This window comes from Microcaecilia unicolor, chromosome 6 (assembly GCF_901765095.1).
Source record: "Microcaecilia unicolor chromosome 6, aMicUni1.1, whole genome shotgun sequence".
NCBI classification, from domain to species: Eukaryota; Metazoa; Chordata; class Amphibia; order Gymnophiona; family Siphonopidae; genus Microcaecilia; species Microcaecilia unicolor.
The window spans coordinates 30934526-30948131 of NC_044036.1; the positions used below are offsets into that span (position 1 = coordinate 30934526).

The following is a 13606-nucleotide window of genomic DNA, read 5'->3' on the forward strand; positions in this document are numbered from 1 at the left end:
CTACTAATACACACTGCTCATGTTGGCCCCACAGCCTTCCCTCAGATTCAACTTTCTGTTTCCGCATAGGCAGGAATACATCAGAGGAAAGGCTGTGATGCTGGTGTGAGCAGTATGCATCAGTCGCTGCTCACTGCAGGTGAAGATCTGCTATTTACAAGGTATACAGGAGGGACAGTTGTTGGGAGTTTTTGGATGGTGGGACTTTGGGATCCCTGCCAGCCCCATCATAGATGTGCTGCTACTGGGTGGGCCTGAGCCTAAAGTGGGTGGGCCTGGGCCCACCCGGGCCCCCCCTTGGCTATGCCACTGGTGTCGAGGAAGGGTTATTGCTACTGTAGGGCCTGGAACTGTCTAGAGATCTCAAGTCTCCATTTTTTTTTTCTATTGCTGTGGGTGCTGGCTCTAGATCATATCTGGTTCTCTGTATCTGCACTGTGCCAGCAGCAGGCCCAGATCGTTGCACGATGGCATGACACCTTCTTATATTGTCTGTACCAAGATCTGGTTCTGGAGAAGACAAATGAGCACAAGGTTGAGGTGTGCCCTAATCAGGTGCCAGGATGAGACAAAGTGAGGGCAGATTAGAAATCTCCTTGAGCTCTAGGGATTCACATCTCCTGTCTTGAGAGGAGAAAAGAGTCAGCAGAAGCCTATGGATACCTTCCAACATAAATCTGGGGTAGAGAAGAGTTGGTATAGGCCCAGGGGTCCCTTTCTAGGCCTCAGGTAGGAGACGTGGGGTAGACAGCAAGGAGTGATGGTTCCCTTCCGCAAGCCCCAGGAGGAGAGAAAGCAGCCACCGAAGAGTGAAACATTTTTTAAAATCATATCTACGATCTTTCATGGTTTTCCACTTATAATTTTCTGTTTCCAAGTTCACGCTGTACTGTGTGGAATCAAATTGCTGATTCCAAACACACTCTGCTTTGTGTAGCTTCGTTCCACACTTGTCAAGAGATCTAAGATGATCAGAATGCCATTATAAGTGAGACACATTTCCAGTTCAGCAATACTTATAGTTCTTTTCATTTTAAAAGGAAGCGGCTCGGTCACTTAGTGGGGGCTTTCTAACGTCCGTCTTCATTTTTTCAAACAAGAGCTTCACCAGATCCATTTTCCCTGTGGAGATCATAGCTTTGGAGAGTTCCACGATTTCTGTCGTATGATTCCGACAGACCAGCTGGAGTTCCTGCTGAACGCGCTCCGTGGAGTACTTTTCCTCTGCCTTCTTGACCCACAGTTCCACTTCCTGGATCAGCAGCTCTGCCATTATCTTCTTCTGGTTGAACAGCATCAGAAGGGTTTCCATCAGACACCGGAAGCTCTCTGTGTACGAGGAGCCTACGTTATCCAGTTCAATGGCCTGCTTGAAGCACTCGACTGCGTTCTGCTCTTCGTTTTTAATCCTGAGACACTTCCCCCTCAGCAGCTGTATCTCGGGCAGTGTGTCACCAAGATTAAACTCCATGGCCTTAGCAAAGAATACCAGAGCATTGTTTAACGCACTTTCATCCACTAGGAAGAGTTCTTGCATGGCATCTACACCCATGTAGTAAGAGACCTTTAGGGACACAGGATAAAGTCATTAATTCAAACCCTAAAACAGGCTTCAGATGTACAGACATTAAAAGATTTTTTTTTACATCATTAATACAGGAGAAAGAATGGTGACATAACTCCGCAGAGAGATACAGACATGTTTCCCATTGTATTGGGTGCTATAGACCTAATTACATTACCACTTTATCTGTTATTCCTATAACATTCTCTCTATACATGATGATTTTATACACTATGTTTCCATGTTCTTATGTAATTACCAATTGTATATGTTAGTCTGTCATGACGATACCATGGTGGAGCAATGTAAGCCACATTGAGCCTGCAAATGTGTGGGAAAATGTGGGCTACAAATGCAATAAATAAATAAATAATTAAAAGCATTTTCCAAGTACACTTGAATAAGTTGCCTATACTTTGTTCAGGTCAATGTTGAGCCCATGGAAGACAATGTTTTTTTTGAAAACACTGCCCATTGTGGACTTTTCTATATACCCAGATATGCAGCACCAGACCACATATGTATGCACCTTAATGTAACACCATTTGTAATTCTGCTAACCGGAAATGGCAACCGCCATTACGGCAAATGTAAGCCACATCGAGCCTGCAAATTGGTGGGAAAATGTGGGATACTTGGGGCTCATTTTCAAAGCACTTAGCCTTCCAAAGTTCCATAGAAACCTATGGAACTTTGGGAGGCTAAGTGCTTTGAAAATATGCCTCAAATGCTACTAATAAATAAATACCTGGATACAGCTGCTGAAAATCCAAGTATTAGGTGGCCACTGAGAGTTAGGCGGATACTACAGAAATTCAGCAGTGGAATCCGGAGAGCTCCTGAGTTCACGTAGGACAATCTTTCATTCTGAATAATGGGGTGTCTGGAGAACTCCAGATTGCCCCGACACTACTTGGAAAGTACCAAGGTGGTCTCCCTGGATTTTCAATGGACTCTCTGGGTAAGTGCCACTAAAAGTCAAGGTTAGACCCAGTGAGTGGGAATTATCAGGGTAGGACAGGAGTCCTTGATACCTGGACTACTCCTGCTGAATACTGACCCCATTATATCTTATGAATTCCAGAAGCAAACTCTCTTGGGCATAATGCAAGTATTTGGGTGAACATTAGCAGTAAATTTGAGAGACTGAGATCGTACTCCACATACCCTGGCTTAGGAGTGAAGTTCATTGCTGTTATGAAACGAACCCATTTGGAGACACTACCCCTGAAAGAAACACATTGTGTAGCACTTCCCTTTCATATCTTTGACTTTCAATGGTCTTTAAACTCACTAGCTGTACAGCGTGAGCAGAGACCCCGGGCTTAGCTTCAGAGCAAAGGCGGTGGGAGATTTGGAGAGGCAATATAGCTGGTCTCTGTAAAGAGGAAACGAATGTTCACGTTGAGCCAGCCCTCATGCTGGCCCTTTCCTAATACAGTACAGTCCTTGCTGCAGGGATGATGTTACACATTCAGGAACCATATGAGAGAGGTCTGGGGTACCCAAAATAGGAATAGCTGAGTGACGGCCACAAGTTGGGGCTCATTCTGTGCCTGTGAAAGAATCAACCAAATGTAGTCTGCCCTTAAATCTCCGCAGAATTCAGACTTTAATTAGAAGGGATCTTAAAGACTACCCCCAATGCTCAGCACATTCTGCTCTTGGATAAGTCCTTTCTTTTCATCAGCTAGATTAGCTCTTCAGGACAGGAAGTAGAGAGAGGGGATTTCTCTTACCTGACCCATATCTAAGTATGTCTTCAGGCAGGGGCAGACGTTTAAGATATACTCCAGGTCAGACTTGGCACTCATGAGATGTTTTCTGTCTGGAAGGCCTCCAAGTCCCATCTTTGAACGTTCGAGGTCTCGAATGTATATTTTCATATAAATCTAAAGAAGTAGGCACACATTATTCTGGAGTTTGGTCTACTGTCCCTAATGAAGTTAAAGTTTTATCAAGTTTTAGTACTTAGGAAAAAAAAAGCTTTAATTTGAAAATATATTCTTCATAAGTGAATTGTCTTCACAAAGTTTTTTTTTAATTTTTTATAATTAACTAGTAAAAAAGGCCATTTCTGAGACAAATGAAACGGGCGCTAGCAAGGTTTTCCTCTTGAGTGTGTATGTTTGAGAGAGTGTGTGTGAGACAGAGTGAATGTGCGAGTGTGTGTGTGTGTGTGTGTGAGACATAGAGTGAGACTGTCTGTGTGAGAGTGTGTGTGTGAAAATGAGAGTGTCTGTGTGAGAAAGAATGACCCCCCTGCCCCCCTCCCCCCTCCGTCTCCTGCCCTCCTTCCCCCTCCCCCCTGTCTTCCCTCCCCCCTTCCTTCTCCACCCCCTTCCTTCCCCACCCCCTCCCCTTTTTCCTCCCCTCCCCCCTCCCAGCTTCAGGGTCGTGGCCCCCTCCCTCCACCTTTCAGTATTGTGGCCTCCCTCCCTCCCTCCCTCTCTCATGTTCAGGGACCATCTCTCCCTCTCACTCCCAAGTTCAGGCTGGCTCCCTCCCACATTCAGGCAGGCTGGCTGGCTGGCTCCCTCCCACGTTCAGGCTGCCTGCCTGCCTCCCTCCCATGTTCAGGCTGGCTCGCTCCCTCCCTGCCACGTTCAGGCTGCTTTCCTCCCTCGCTTCCTCCCAGCTTCAATGAAACATTTCCGTTCGCCGTGTGCTGTTACCCGGGTTCATGTATTCTTCGCGACGTTCTTGTTGTCTTTGAAGTTACGCCTCCGCCCCTGTGGCCATACCCGTGTTGTTGTTTTTCTCGCGACGCTCTTTTTTCCTGTGTAGCTCTGCCTCTGCCCCTGTGCCTTGTCTCTTTCGCCACTCCTCCTCGCACCTCCAGCGTTGTAATGAAGCTTTCAGTGAGTGTCAGTGCTCCGCCCTCGATGTCATCATGTTGTGACGTGAGGGCAGGGCAGACACTCAAGGAGCAACAACGGTCTACATAACTACGGAAGTCCGGCTTCATTAGAACGTTGGAGGTGCGTTTTATATAGCGAGATACTGTCACATCATCTTTAGATGTTATCCACAAAGACAGTGGTTCCCAAACCTGGTCCTGGAGGCACCCCAGCCAGTCAAGTTTTTCAGGATATCCACAATGAATATTCATGAGATAGATTTACATGAGGTGGAGGCAGTGCATGCAAACCTCTCTCATGAATATTCATTGTGGATATCCTGAAATCTTGACTGGCTGGGGTGCCTCCAGGACCAGGTTTGGGAGCCACTGCTTGACTAAGTACTCCACATTGGCTACAGTGGGCTATAAATGATGTAACTATAGATTCTGTATAGGGCACCCAAAAGGTTAAGCAGCAGGATGATCCACATTAAGCGTGAAGTGTATAAGGGCTGTTCTGCACAGAATGGCCTTTACAGAACACTGGATTTGTGCCTAACTTTGGGTGCCTGATAATTGATTATACAAACCAGGGTATAATATAATGGAGACGATACCTGTGAGAGGATTGACCCAAGAGTATTCTGAAATATGGTGCTATATATAATTGTAAATATATTAAGGAAGTTCTTCAGAATATAAACTCACCCAAGCGAGGCTACACCGAAGTGATATATGTCTCTAAGGGTGGACGAGCTTCTTGATCGTAGAACATCTCTTAGAATCTTTTTCAATTTTATACATGCAAATGCACACCCGTGCTATTATTTGATTTCAGATAATAAAATAAATATACACCTTCCTCAAAACTTAAGAAACTAGTGAGTCAATGCTATCACTTGCTCCAACAACCTCATGCACTCAAAAAAAATATATAAATTGTAAGTGTGCTATAATAAAACACTCTTAATAGCTTATGTACTTTCTCTCTTTTCACTGTTGTCTATAGTATACAGTGGGGGAAATAAGTATTTGATCCCTTGCTGATTTTGTAAGTTTGCCCACTGACAAAGACATGAGCAGCCCATAATTGAAGGGTAGGTTATTGGTAACAGTGAGAGATAGCACAACACAAATTAAATCCGGAAAATCACATTGTGGAAAGTATATGAATTTATTTGCATTCTGCAGAGGGAAATAAGTATTTAATCCCTCTGGCAAACAAGACCTAATACTTGGTGGCAAAACCCTTGTTGGCAAGCACAGCGGTCAGACGTCTTCTGTAGTTGATGATGAGGTTTGCACACATGTCAGGAGGAATTTTGGTCCACTCCTCTTTGCAGATCATCTCTAAATCATTAAGAGTTCTGGGCTGTCGCTTGGCAACTCGCATCTTCAGCTCCCTCCATAAGTTTTCAATGGGATTAAGGTCTGGTGACTGGCTAGGCCACTCCATGACCCTAATGTGCTTCTTCCTGAGCCACTCCTTTGTTGCCTTGGCTGTATGTTTTGGGTCATTGTCGTGCTGGAAGACCCAGCCACGACCCATTTTTAAGGCCCTGGCGGAGGGAAGGAGGTTGTCACTCAGAATTGTACGGTACATGGCCCCATCCATTCTCCCATTGATGCGGTGAAGTAGTCCTGTGCCCTTAGCAGAGAAACACCCCCAAAACATAACATTTCCACCTCCATGCTTGACAGTGGGGACGGTGTTCTTTGGGTCATAGGCAGCATTTCTCTTCCTCCAAACACGGCGAGTTGAGTTCATGCCAAAGAGCTCAATTTTTGTCTCATCTGACCACAGCACCTTCTCCCAATCACTCTCGGCATCATCCAGGTGTTCACTGGCAAACTTCAGACGGGCCGTCACATGTGCCTTCCGGAGCAGGGGGACCTTGCGGGCACTGCAGGATTGCAATCCGTTATGTCGTAATGTGTTACCAATGGTTTTCGTGGTGACAGTGGTCCCAGCTGCCTTGAGATCATTGACAAGTTCCCCCCTTGTAGTTGTAGGCTGATTTCTAACCTTCCTCATGATCAAGGATACCCCACGAGGTGAGATTTTGCGTGGAGCCCCAGATCTTTGTCGATTGACAGTCATTTTGTACTTCTTCCATTTTCTTACTATGGCACCAACAGTTGTCTCCTTCTCGCCCAGCGTCTTACTGATGGTTTTGTAGCCCATTCCAGCCTTGTGCAGGTGTATGATCTTGTCCCTGACATCCTTAGACAGCTCATTGCTCTTGGCCATTTTGTAGAGGTTAGAGTCTGACTGATTCACTGAGTCTGTGGACAGGTGTCTTTCATACAGGTGACCATTGCCGACAGCTGTCTGTCATGCAGGTAACGAGTTGATTTGGAGCATCTACCTGGTCTGTAGGGGCCAGATCTCTTACTGGTTGGTGGGGGATCAAATACTTATTTCCCTCTGCAGAATGCAAATAAATTCATATACTTTCCACAATGTGATTTTCCGGATTTAATTTGTGATGTGCTATCTCTCACTGTTACCAATAACCTACCCTTCAATTATGGGCTGCTCATGTCTTTGTCAGTGGGCAAACTTACAAAATCAGCAAGGGATCAAATACTTATTTCCCCCACTGTACATATAATAAATCAAGGCACTTAGCGTTGTATAGTCAGGGATGCCACTTCCAAACTGGATTCAGTCCATATCCGCGTGTAATTGCCAACTCTGTCACACGGTTTTGTAAGCTGCTTTCCGATGTTTGTTAACTCGCTGTTGGACGTTTCCTGTTGGAACTGAAGGTGGTAGGTTCAACTTTACCGCTCTTGTTGAATGTAACTTTCAAAGTGCAATCATGAAGAGTCCGACTCTGCAGGGTTTCGAAAAACTTCTTCAGGAACTCTACATATGATAAATTTCCGCTGTCAAAATCTCCACTATCAAAAGAAATAAGATAAGGGCCCCTACTCTGTTGGTACTCTACCGCTATCAGGTTGAGGTTTTTAAATGGTCCTAGGCAGGAAATGATGTCATCACGTATCTCCTAAATTAGTTCAATTCAATTAAGTTAGATCCCTGATGGAAATATAATCAAGCTAGTGCCAGGGAGGCTTTGTTACAAATTGGCAGTGTAATTATAAAAGTTATGTTCCTGAAGAAGTTTTTCAAAACCCTGCAGAGTCGGACTCTTCATGATTTCACTTTGAAAGTTACATTCAACAAGAGCGGTAAAGTTGAACTACCACCTTCAGTTCCAACAGGAAACGTGCAACAGCGCATTGGAGCCGACTCTGTGGGCGCTGTGGGTGCTTGAGCACCCCCAATATTGAGAAAATTCCTTGTATGTGTCCAGGGAGGGGTTATTTCCATTGGGCTTAGCGCCCCCAATAATTTTGAAAAGTTGGCTCCTATGCAACAGCGAGTTAACAAACATCGGAAAGCAGCTGACAAAACCGTGTGACAGAGTTGGCAATTACACGCGGATATGGACTGAATCCAGTTTGGAAGTGGCATCCCTGATTATACAACGCTAAGTGCCTTGATTTATTATATGTACTAGCCATTGAGCCCGTAAAAACGGGCTAGTATAGGAAGGAGGGGGTTGAAAAGCCCCCCCTCCGCCGCTGAGTTGCCCCCGCCCCCGGAGCCGTCGCCACCCACCTTCCACCCGGTCGGGCCCTCGCTCCGCTATTGAAACACAGCTCTGCTGCTGAGCTGCCATGGCCTTCCTTCTTCTTCTCTGCCTGTGTTCCGCCCTCGTGTGACGTAACGTCGTCGAGGGCGGGACACAGGCAGAGAAGAAGAAGGAAGGCCGACGGCAGCTCAGCAGAGCTGTGTGCTGCGTGCCCTCGCTGTTTAAATAGCGGAGCGAGGGCCCGACCGGGTGGAAGGTGGGTGGCGGTGGCGACTCCGGGTGGGGGGAGCGTTAGCAACGGCGGTGTCTCACGCAAATGCGCAGTAGAGACCCTCTCTGTTCCGCCCCGTCATCACGTATTGACGTGGGGCCGGGGCAGAGAGGGTCTCTACTGCGCATTTGCGACTGAGTACGACACTTGCCATTTATATATATTGATACTATAGACAACAGTGAAAAGAGAGAAAGTACATAAGCTATTAAGAGTGTTTTATTATAGCACACTTACAATTTATATATTTTTTTTGAGTGCATGAGGTTGTTGGAGCAAGTGATAGCATTGACTCACTAGTTTCTTAAGTTTTGAGGAAGGTGTATATTTATTTTATTATCTGAAATCAAATAATAGCACGGGTGTGCATTTGCATGTATAAAATTGAAAAAGATTCTAAGAGATGTTCTACGATCAGGAAGCTCGTCCACCCTTAAAGACGTATATCACTTCGGTGTAGCCTCGCTTGGGTGAGTTTATACTCTGAGAACTTCCTTAATATATTTACATTTATATATAGCAGCATATTTCAGAATACTCTTGGGTCAATCCTCTCACAGGTATCGTCTCCATTATATTATACCCTGGTTTGTATAATCAATTATCGAGATTTTTACCAGAGGTAATCTGGGAACCCTTTTTTAAACTTTGGGTGCCAGCATTTAAGCCTGCCAAAGGTTGATGTAAATGTTCACACACAACTACTGTTGATGGGGTGCGGAAATGGAAGTACTCTATAACTCCACCTAACTCCTGGGAACGTTCCTAACCCATCCATGCCACTCCCTTGGCCACGCCCGCTTCAGAGTTGTGCATGAGATAAATATGTCTCGCAGGTTATAGAATAGGTGTGGATCTGTGTAACTGATGCCAATTTGCGCTCGTTAAGGCTAATTAATGATTGTTATCACCTTACATGCCAAAATGTAGCTACATGTATAGTCTTGAGTAAAAATAATTTTGAGCATTTTACTCTGTATTTGATTGAACTGCACTGGCTACCTATTGAATTTCATGTTAAATTTAAAATGATGGTGATGATGGTATTTAAGTTAATATGTGTCAGTTAATTAATTATTTGCTTTTGCAGCCTTATAGTTCAAATTGTTCTATTCGTTCTTGCTACCTAGGTTTCTTTCAGCATTTCAATCTGTTGGTTATGATTGAAGTTTTTTGAGGACGTTGTGGGTAATTGGGGTTTAAGACTGTATTATATGCATGTAATTGTAGTGTTTTGTTCTGTAATGCTTTGTGTTGTGTTTTAACAATATAGGTATGTTTAATTGAAAGTGATTACCTTTGCTCGTGTGCAATACGCCTGCCAGTTGAGTTCAGGGTCTTGGAGAACGTCTAATGCCATATTACAGGTTCCAATAGCCATTTCTTGTTTTCCAAGGAAGTGAAAGATCTTTGCCAGTCGGTTTAGTATCAGAGGTTCATCTTTTGCCGTTTCTATTGCCTGTTTCTCCCAAGAAAGCAGTCAAAAACAACCACAAAGCATATTAATTTATCGATAATCCAAACTTACATATATATCTGCATATATCGCTCTCCACTTTGCTTTAAGAATGTGTAAGCTGCATTTGAATTTCAAAAATGTGCCATACTTTAAGCCACTCCTCTCCTGAAGGCACCCCTAGCTTGTTGACTTTTCAGAACTGCCACAATGAATATGCATGAAATTGATTTCCAAACATTAGAGACAGTGCATGAAAATCTCTCATTGTGGTAATACTGAAAACCTAGGCGAGGGTAGGAAAGCACTAGACTAAGGGTAGACCATCACCATGGGAACATAGTAGATAATGGCAGATAAAAACCAATTAACCCATCCAGTCTACTCAGTTATCTCTGTCTACATTGCATGAATATATCCCAACGTCCAGCCACAGAAGCTTCAAAACTTGTAGGATACTGCTTCTTATCCAAGTCCTTATTCTGCTGTCTTCTTTGTTCTAATATATAGACATACAAGCTCCCATTCTATCCAACATGCAGCACCCTCTCTTTCCCTGGTTTTACCACCAAAATCTGCAATAATCTAAACAACTACCAAAAGTAATGAGGTTGTTGCACGAACATCCACCCTTGTATGTCCCTGGTTGGTACCCAACCACCAACAGCCCCAACCACCTGGTTGGTTTCTGAGGCTGTATTAGAGTTGTCTGTACTGTGATCTTAGATCTCTTAAATTTCCAAAAACACAATTGCCCAATGGGCTCACACATAATCCAGTTACTGGATATGTTCTCTTTTTATAGCATATTGCCTGGAAACCAAATTGAGGTTGGTGTAGTCTCTGCCCATTATAACCAATAATGCAGAATTACATTGAACGGACATGGTCTTAGTGTCATGTCCCCTACCTCAATGCAAGCGGCGTCCTCGGGCTGTGCAGGGTCCTGTCGACATGCACACTTGACTGGCACAGCCCTGAGCCATGTGTGTGTAGTTCTTCTCTGGCTGCAGGCTCCTTGATTGCTTTCCTTCCATGCACCTGGCTCTGCTCTCTCTCTCTCTCTCTGCCTGGCTTCCAGGCTCCTTGATTGCTGGGTCTGCTCTTCCTCTGCCTGGCTTCCCTTGCTTCTCTCCTGTTGGTCTTCCGGTTCCTCCTTCCCCTGCTCTTGTCCTATGGCTGTGCCCCTTCTCCCTTCTGATGTCAGACGCCAGCACTTTATCAGCTGAGCTCTCCCTAGACTCCTTGCTTCAGCTTCTACTTTGGTAGGTGTTACTTGCTCAGTAGTGTGCTTCTCCTCTACTTTGTTCTTCGTTGCTGACTCTGCTTGTACCTGGATTACTCTTGTGTCTGCTGCCTGCCTACTGTCCTTGCCTGTACCTGGATTACTCTCATGTCTGCTGCCTGCCTACTGACCTTGCCTGTACCTGGCAGGGCCGTGCCAACACAGTAAGCGGGGTAAGCACCGCAGGGGGGCGCCGTCTTCTGGGAGGCACCGCCGCACCGTGCTTACCTCACCCTCCCGCTCCCATGTCCCAACTGCCCGCCCTCTTCTCCCCTTCAAGATCCCTTTCCTTTTTTTTTCTTTTAAATTTACCTGCATCCGGCAGCGCAGCGTCAGTGAAGGAGGCAGCGCTCCCGACGTGCGACGTCTTTAGCCTTCCCTTCGCTCAGTGTTCCGCCTTCTTCTGACATCAAGGAAATGACGTCAGAAGAAGGTGGGACACTGAGCGAAGGGAAGGCTAGAGACGTCGCACGTCGGGAGTGCCGCCTCCTTCACTGACACTGTGCCTGCACTGCCGGACGGAGGTAAATTTAAAAGAAAAGAAAAAGGAAAGGGATCTTGGGGGGGGGGGGGGGAAGAGGGCGGGCAGTTGGGACATGGGAGTGGGAGGGCAGGGGAGAGAGGAGCATGGATGGGAGGGAGCAGGATGGGCATGGATGGATATGGATGGATGGGAAGGGTAGGGCTCAGGGAGAGAGGGGAATTGCTGGATATGGATGAATGGAAGGGGCAGGGGACAGATGGGCATGGATGGATATGGATGGATGGGACAGCAGGGCCCAGGGAGAGAGGAGAAATTGCTGGACATAGAGGGGAGGGGAGGGAAGGGAAGAGAGATGAAGGAGATGAGATGAGGGAAAAGGAAGAGAGGAGAAAAACTGTGCATGGATGCAGAAAATAGGCAGAAGCTGGATCCACTGGACAGTCAAGTCTGCGGAGGACCCAGCTTTTATTTATGGATATAGTGCAAGAAATGAAGAAGAAAGGAGGAAAGTAAAGAAATAAATGGAAAGGAAGCTCTGGAAACGGAGTTAAGAGGACAGATAGCAGCAGAATCAGATACTGGGCCAGCATGATCAGAAAAAGAAAGTCACCAGACAACAAAGGTAGAAAAAAATCATTTTATTTTCATTTTAGTGTTTGGAATATGTCCACTTTGAGAATTTACATCTGCTATCTTATTTTGCAATGTATAGCAATATAATGGAGCTGTAACAGCTTACAGAAATTATTTATAATGAAAACAAAAAAAACCCACAAGTTATTTTTCTTCTACATTGGTGTAATATTTTCAATGATGCCATGGCTGGTAAAAGGGGTGTGACTACTGTAGGGGCGGAGCCATAGTGATCCTGCTCCTGGATGGGTAGGGGCGCCGACTAATAGGCTGCAGGAGGGCACCAGAAACCCTTGGCACGGCCCTGGTACCTGGATTACTCTCGTACCTGCTGCCTGCCTACTGACTCTGCCTGTACCTGGATCACTCTTGCCTGCTGCCTGTCATGTTCATCACCCCTCTTCCTGCTCCAGCTTGTAAGCCCTGCGGGCTGCCCGCACCTAGGGGCTCAACCTCTGGGGAACAGCGGTCAGCACAGGTGAAACTTGAGGTTGTCCGACCGCCAAGCAGAACTTGGTCCGAGTACCAGACTCGGCAGCGCTCTACTTGGTACAAGAACTCACAGGTCTGACACTTGGCTTTATTGCAGAAAGAAGTGTGAAAAAAAGGGGTCTCTGTAATACAGCTTCTACTAACATAGCAACTGCAGGTTAAAATGTATGCATATGCTATAAGATAAAGCGGTGGGAAAATGTGGGGTACAAATGCAACAAATAAATAAACAAAAAGTACCGTGCCAAAGCAGACCAAGGGATCGGTGCTTGAATAGCCGCAGTCATGGATGCCCATGGGAGTGGTGGAAAAGGTGTCTTTTCGTTCCAGCAGCATACCAACATAGCACCAGGCCAAAGCTAAAGGAGACAACAGAATTTGATGGGGGATTAGATGGGAACAAAACCATTTTTGCGCTAAGGGGTCAATTTATCCATCTTGCAACCAAACAGGGAGCCCAAGGCAAATAGCTATTTGGGCAGGTTGATGAATAGAAATATTTGCTATTCAGAGTTGTGTAGGTGGCTGAGTAGGAGTGAGTAGGCTAAAAATGGGTATTCAATGAAATGTTTTGGGCCTAGTCCACGCCAAGCTGCAGAATGAATAAACTGCTGTGTTTCCCTGAGTAAGGGGTCCTTTTACTAAGCCGCGTAAGCGCTTACGCACGCCCAACTTGCGTCAATTCTGAGTTACCGCCTGGCTACCGCGTGCGTCCCCTATGCGCATCATTAAAATATTTTTATTTTATAGCGTGTGGGCGGTAATCGGCATTTGAACGAGCAATGACCAATACTACACAGTTAATGTGTGAGACCTTACCGCCCAGCTACTGCATGACCTGGGTGGTAATTCCATTTTTGATGTGCATCCACAACACGCGGCAGAAAATATTTTCTATTTTCTACTACGTGGCGCTTACCCAGTGGTAATCGCCAGTTTACATACGCTGATGCTTACCGCCCTGTTAGCACATG

At 45.6% G+C, this 13606-nt stretch overlaps 1 protein-coding gene across 1 annotated transcript in view; it reads right to left on the reverse strand.

Annotated features, from left to right (window-relative positions):
- Nucleotides 1-246: 246 nt before the first annotated feature.
- The window catches only part of TTC22 (tetratricopeptide repeat domain 22), a 36281-nt gene continuing 22921 nt past the window's right edge, over nucleotides 247-13606 (reverse strand). Inside the window, exons 4-7 of the mRNA XM_030207292.1 lie at nucleotides 12873-12991; nucleotides 9580-9741; nucleotides 3304-3456; nucleotides 247-1564 (exon numbers count right to left, since the gene is read on the reverse strand). Of these exons, the coding sequence (XP_030063152.1) occupies nucleotides 1034-1564; nucleotides 3304-3456; nucleotides 9580-9741; nucleotides 12873-12991 (965 nt within the window). The 3' untranslated portion in view covers nucleotides 247-1033. The remainder of the gene's footprint in view (nucleotides 1565-3303; nucleotides 3457-9579; nucleotides 9742-12872; nucleotides 12992-13606) is intronic.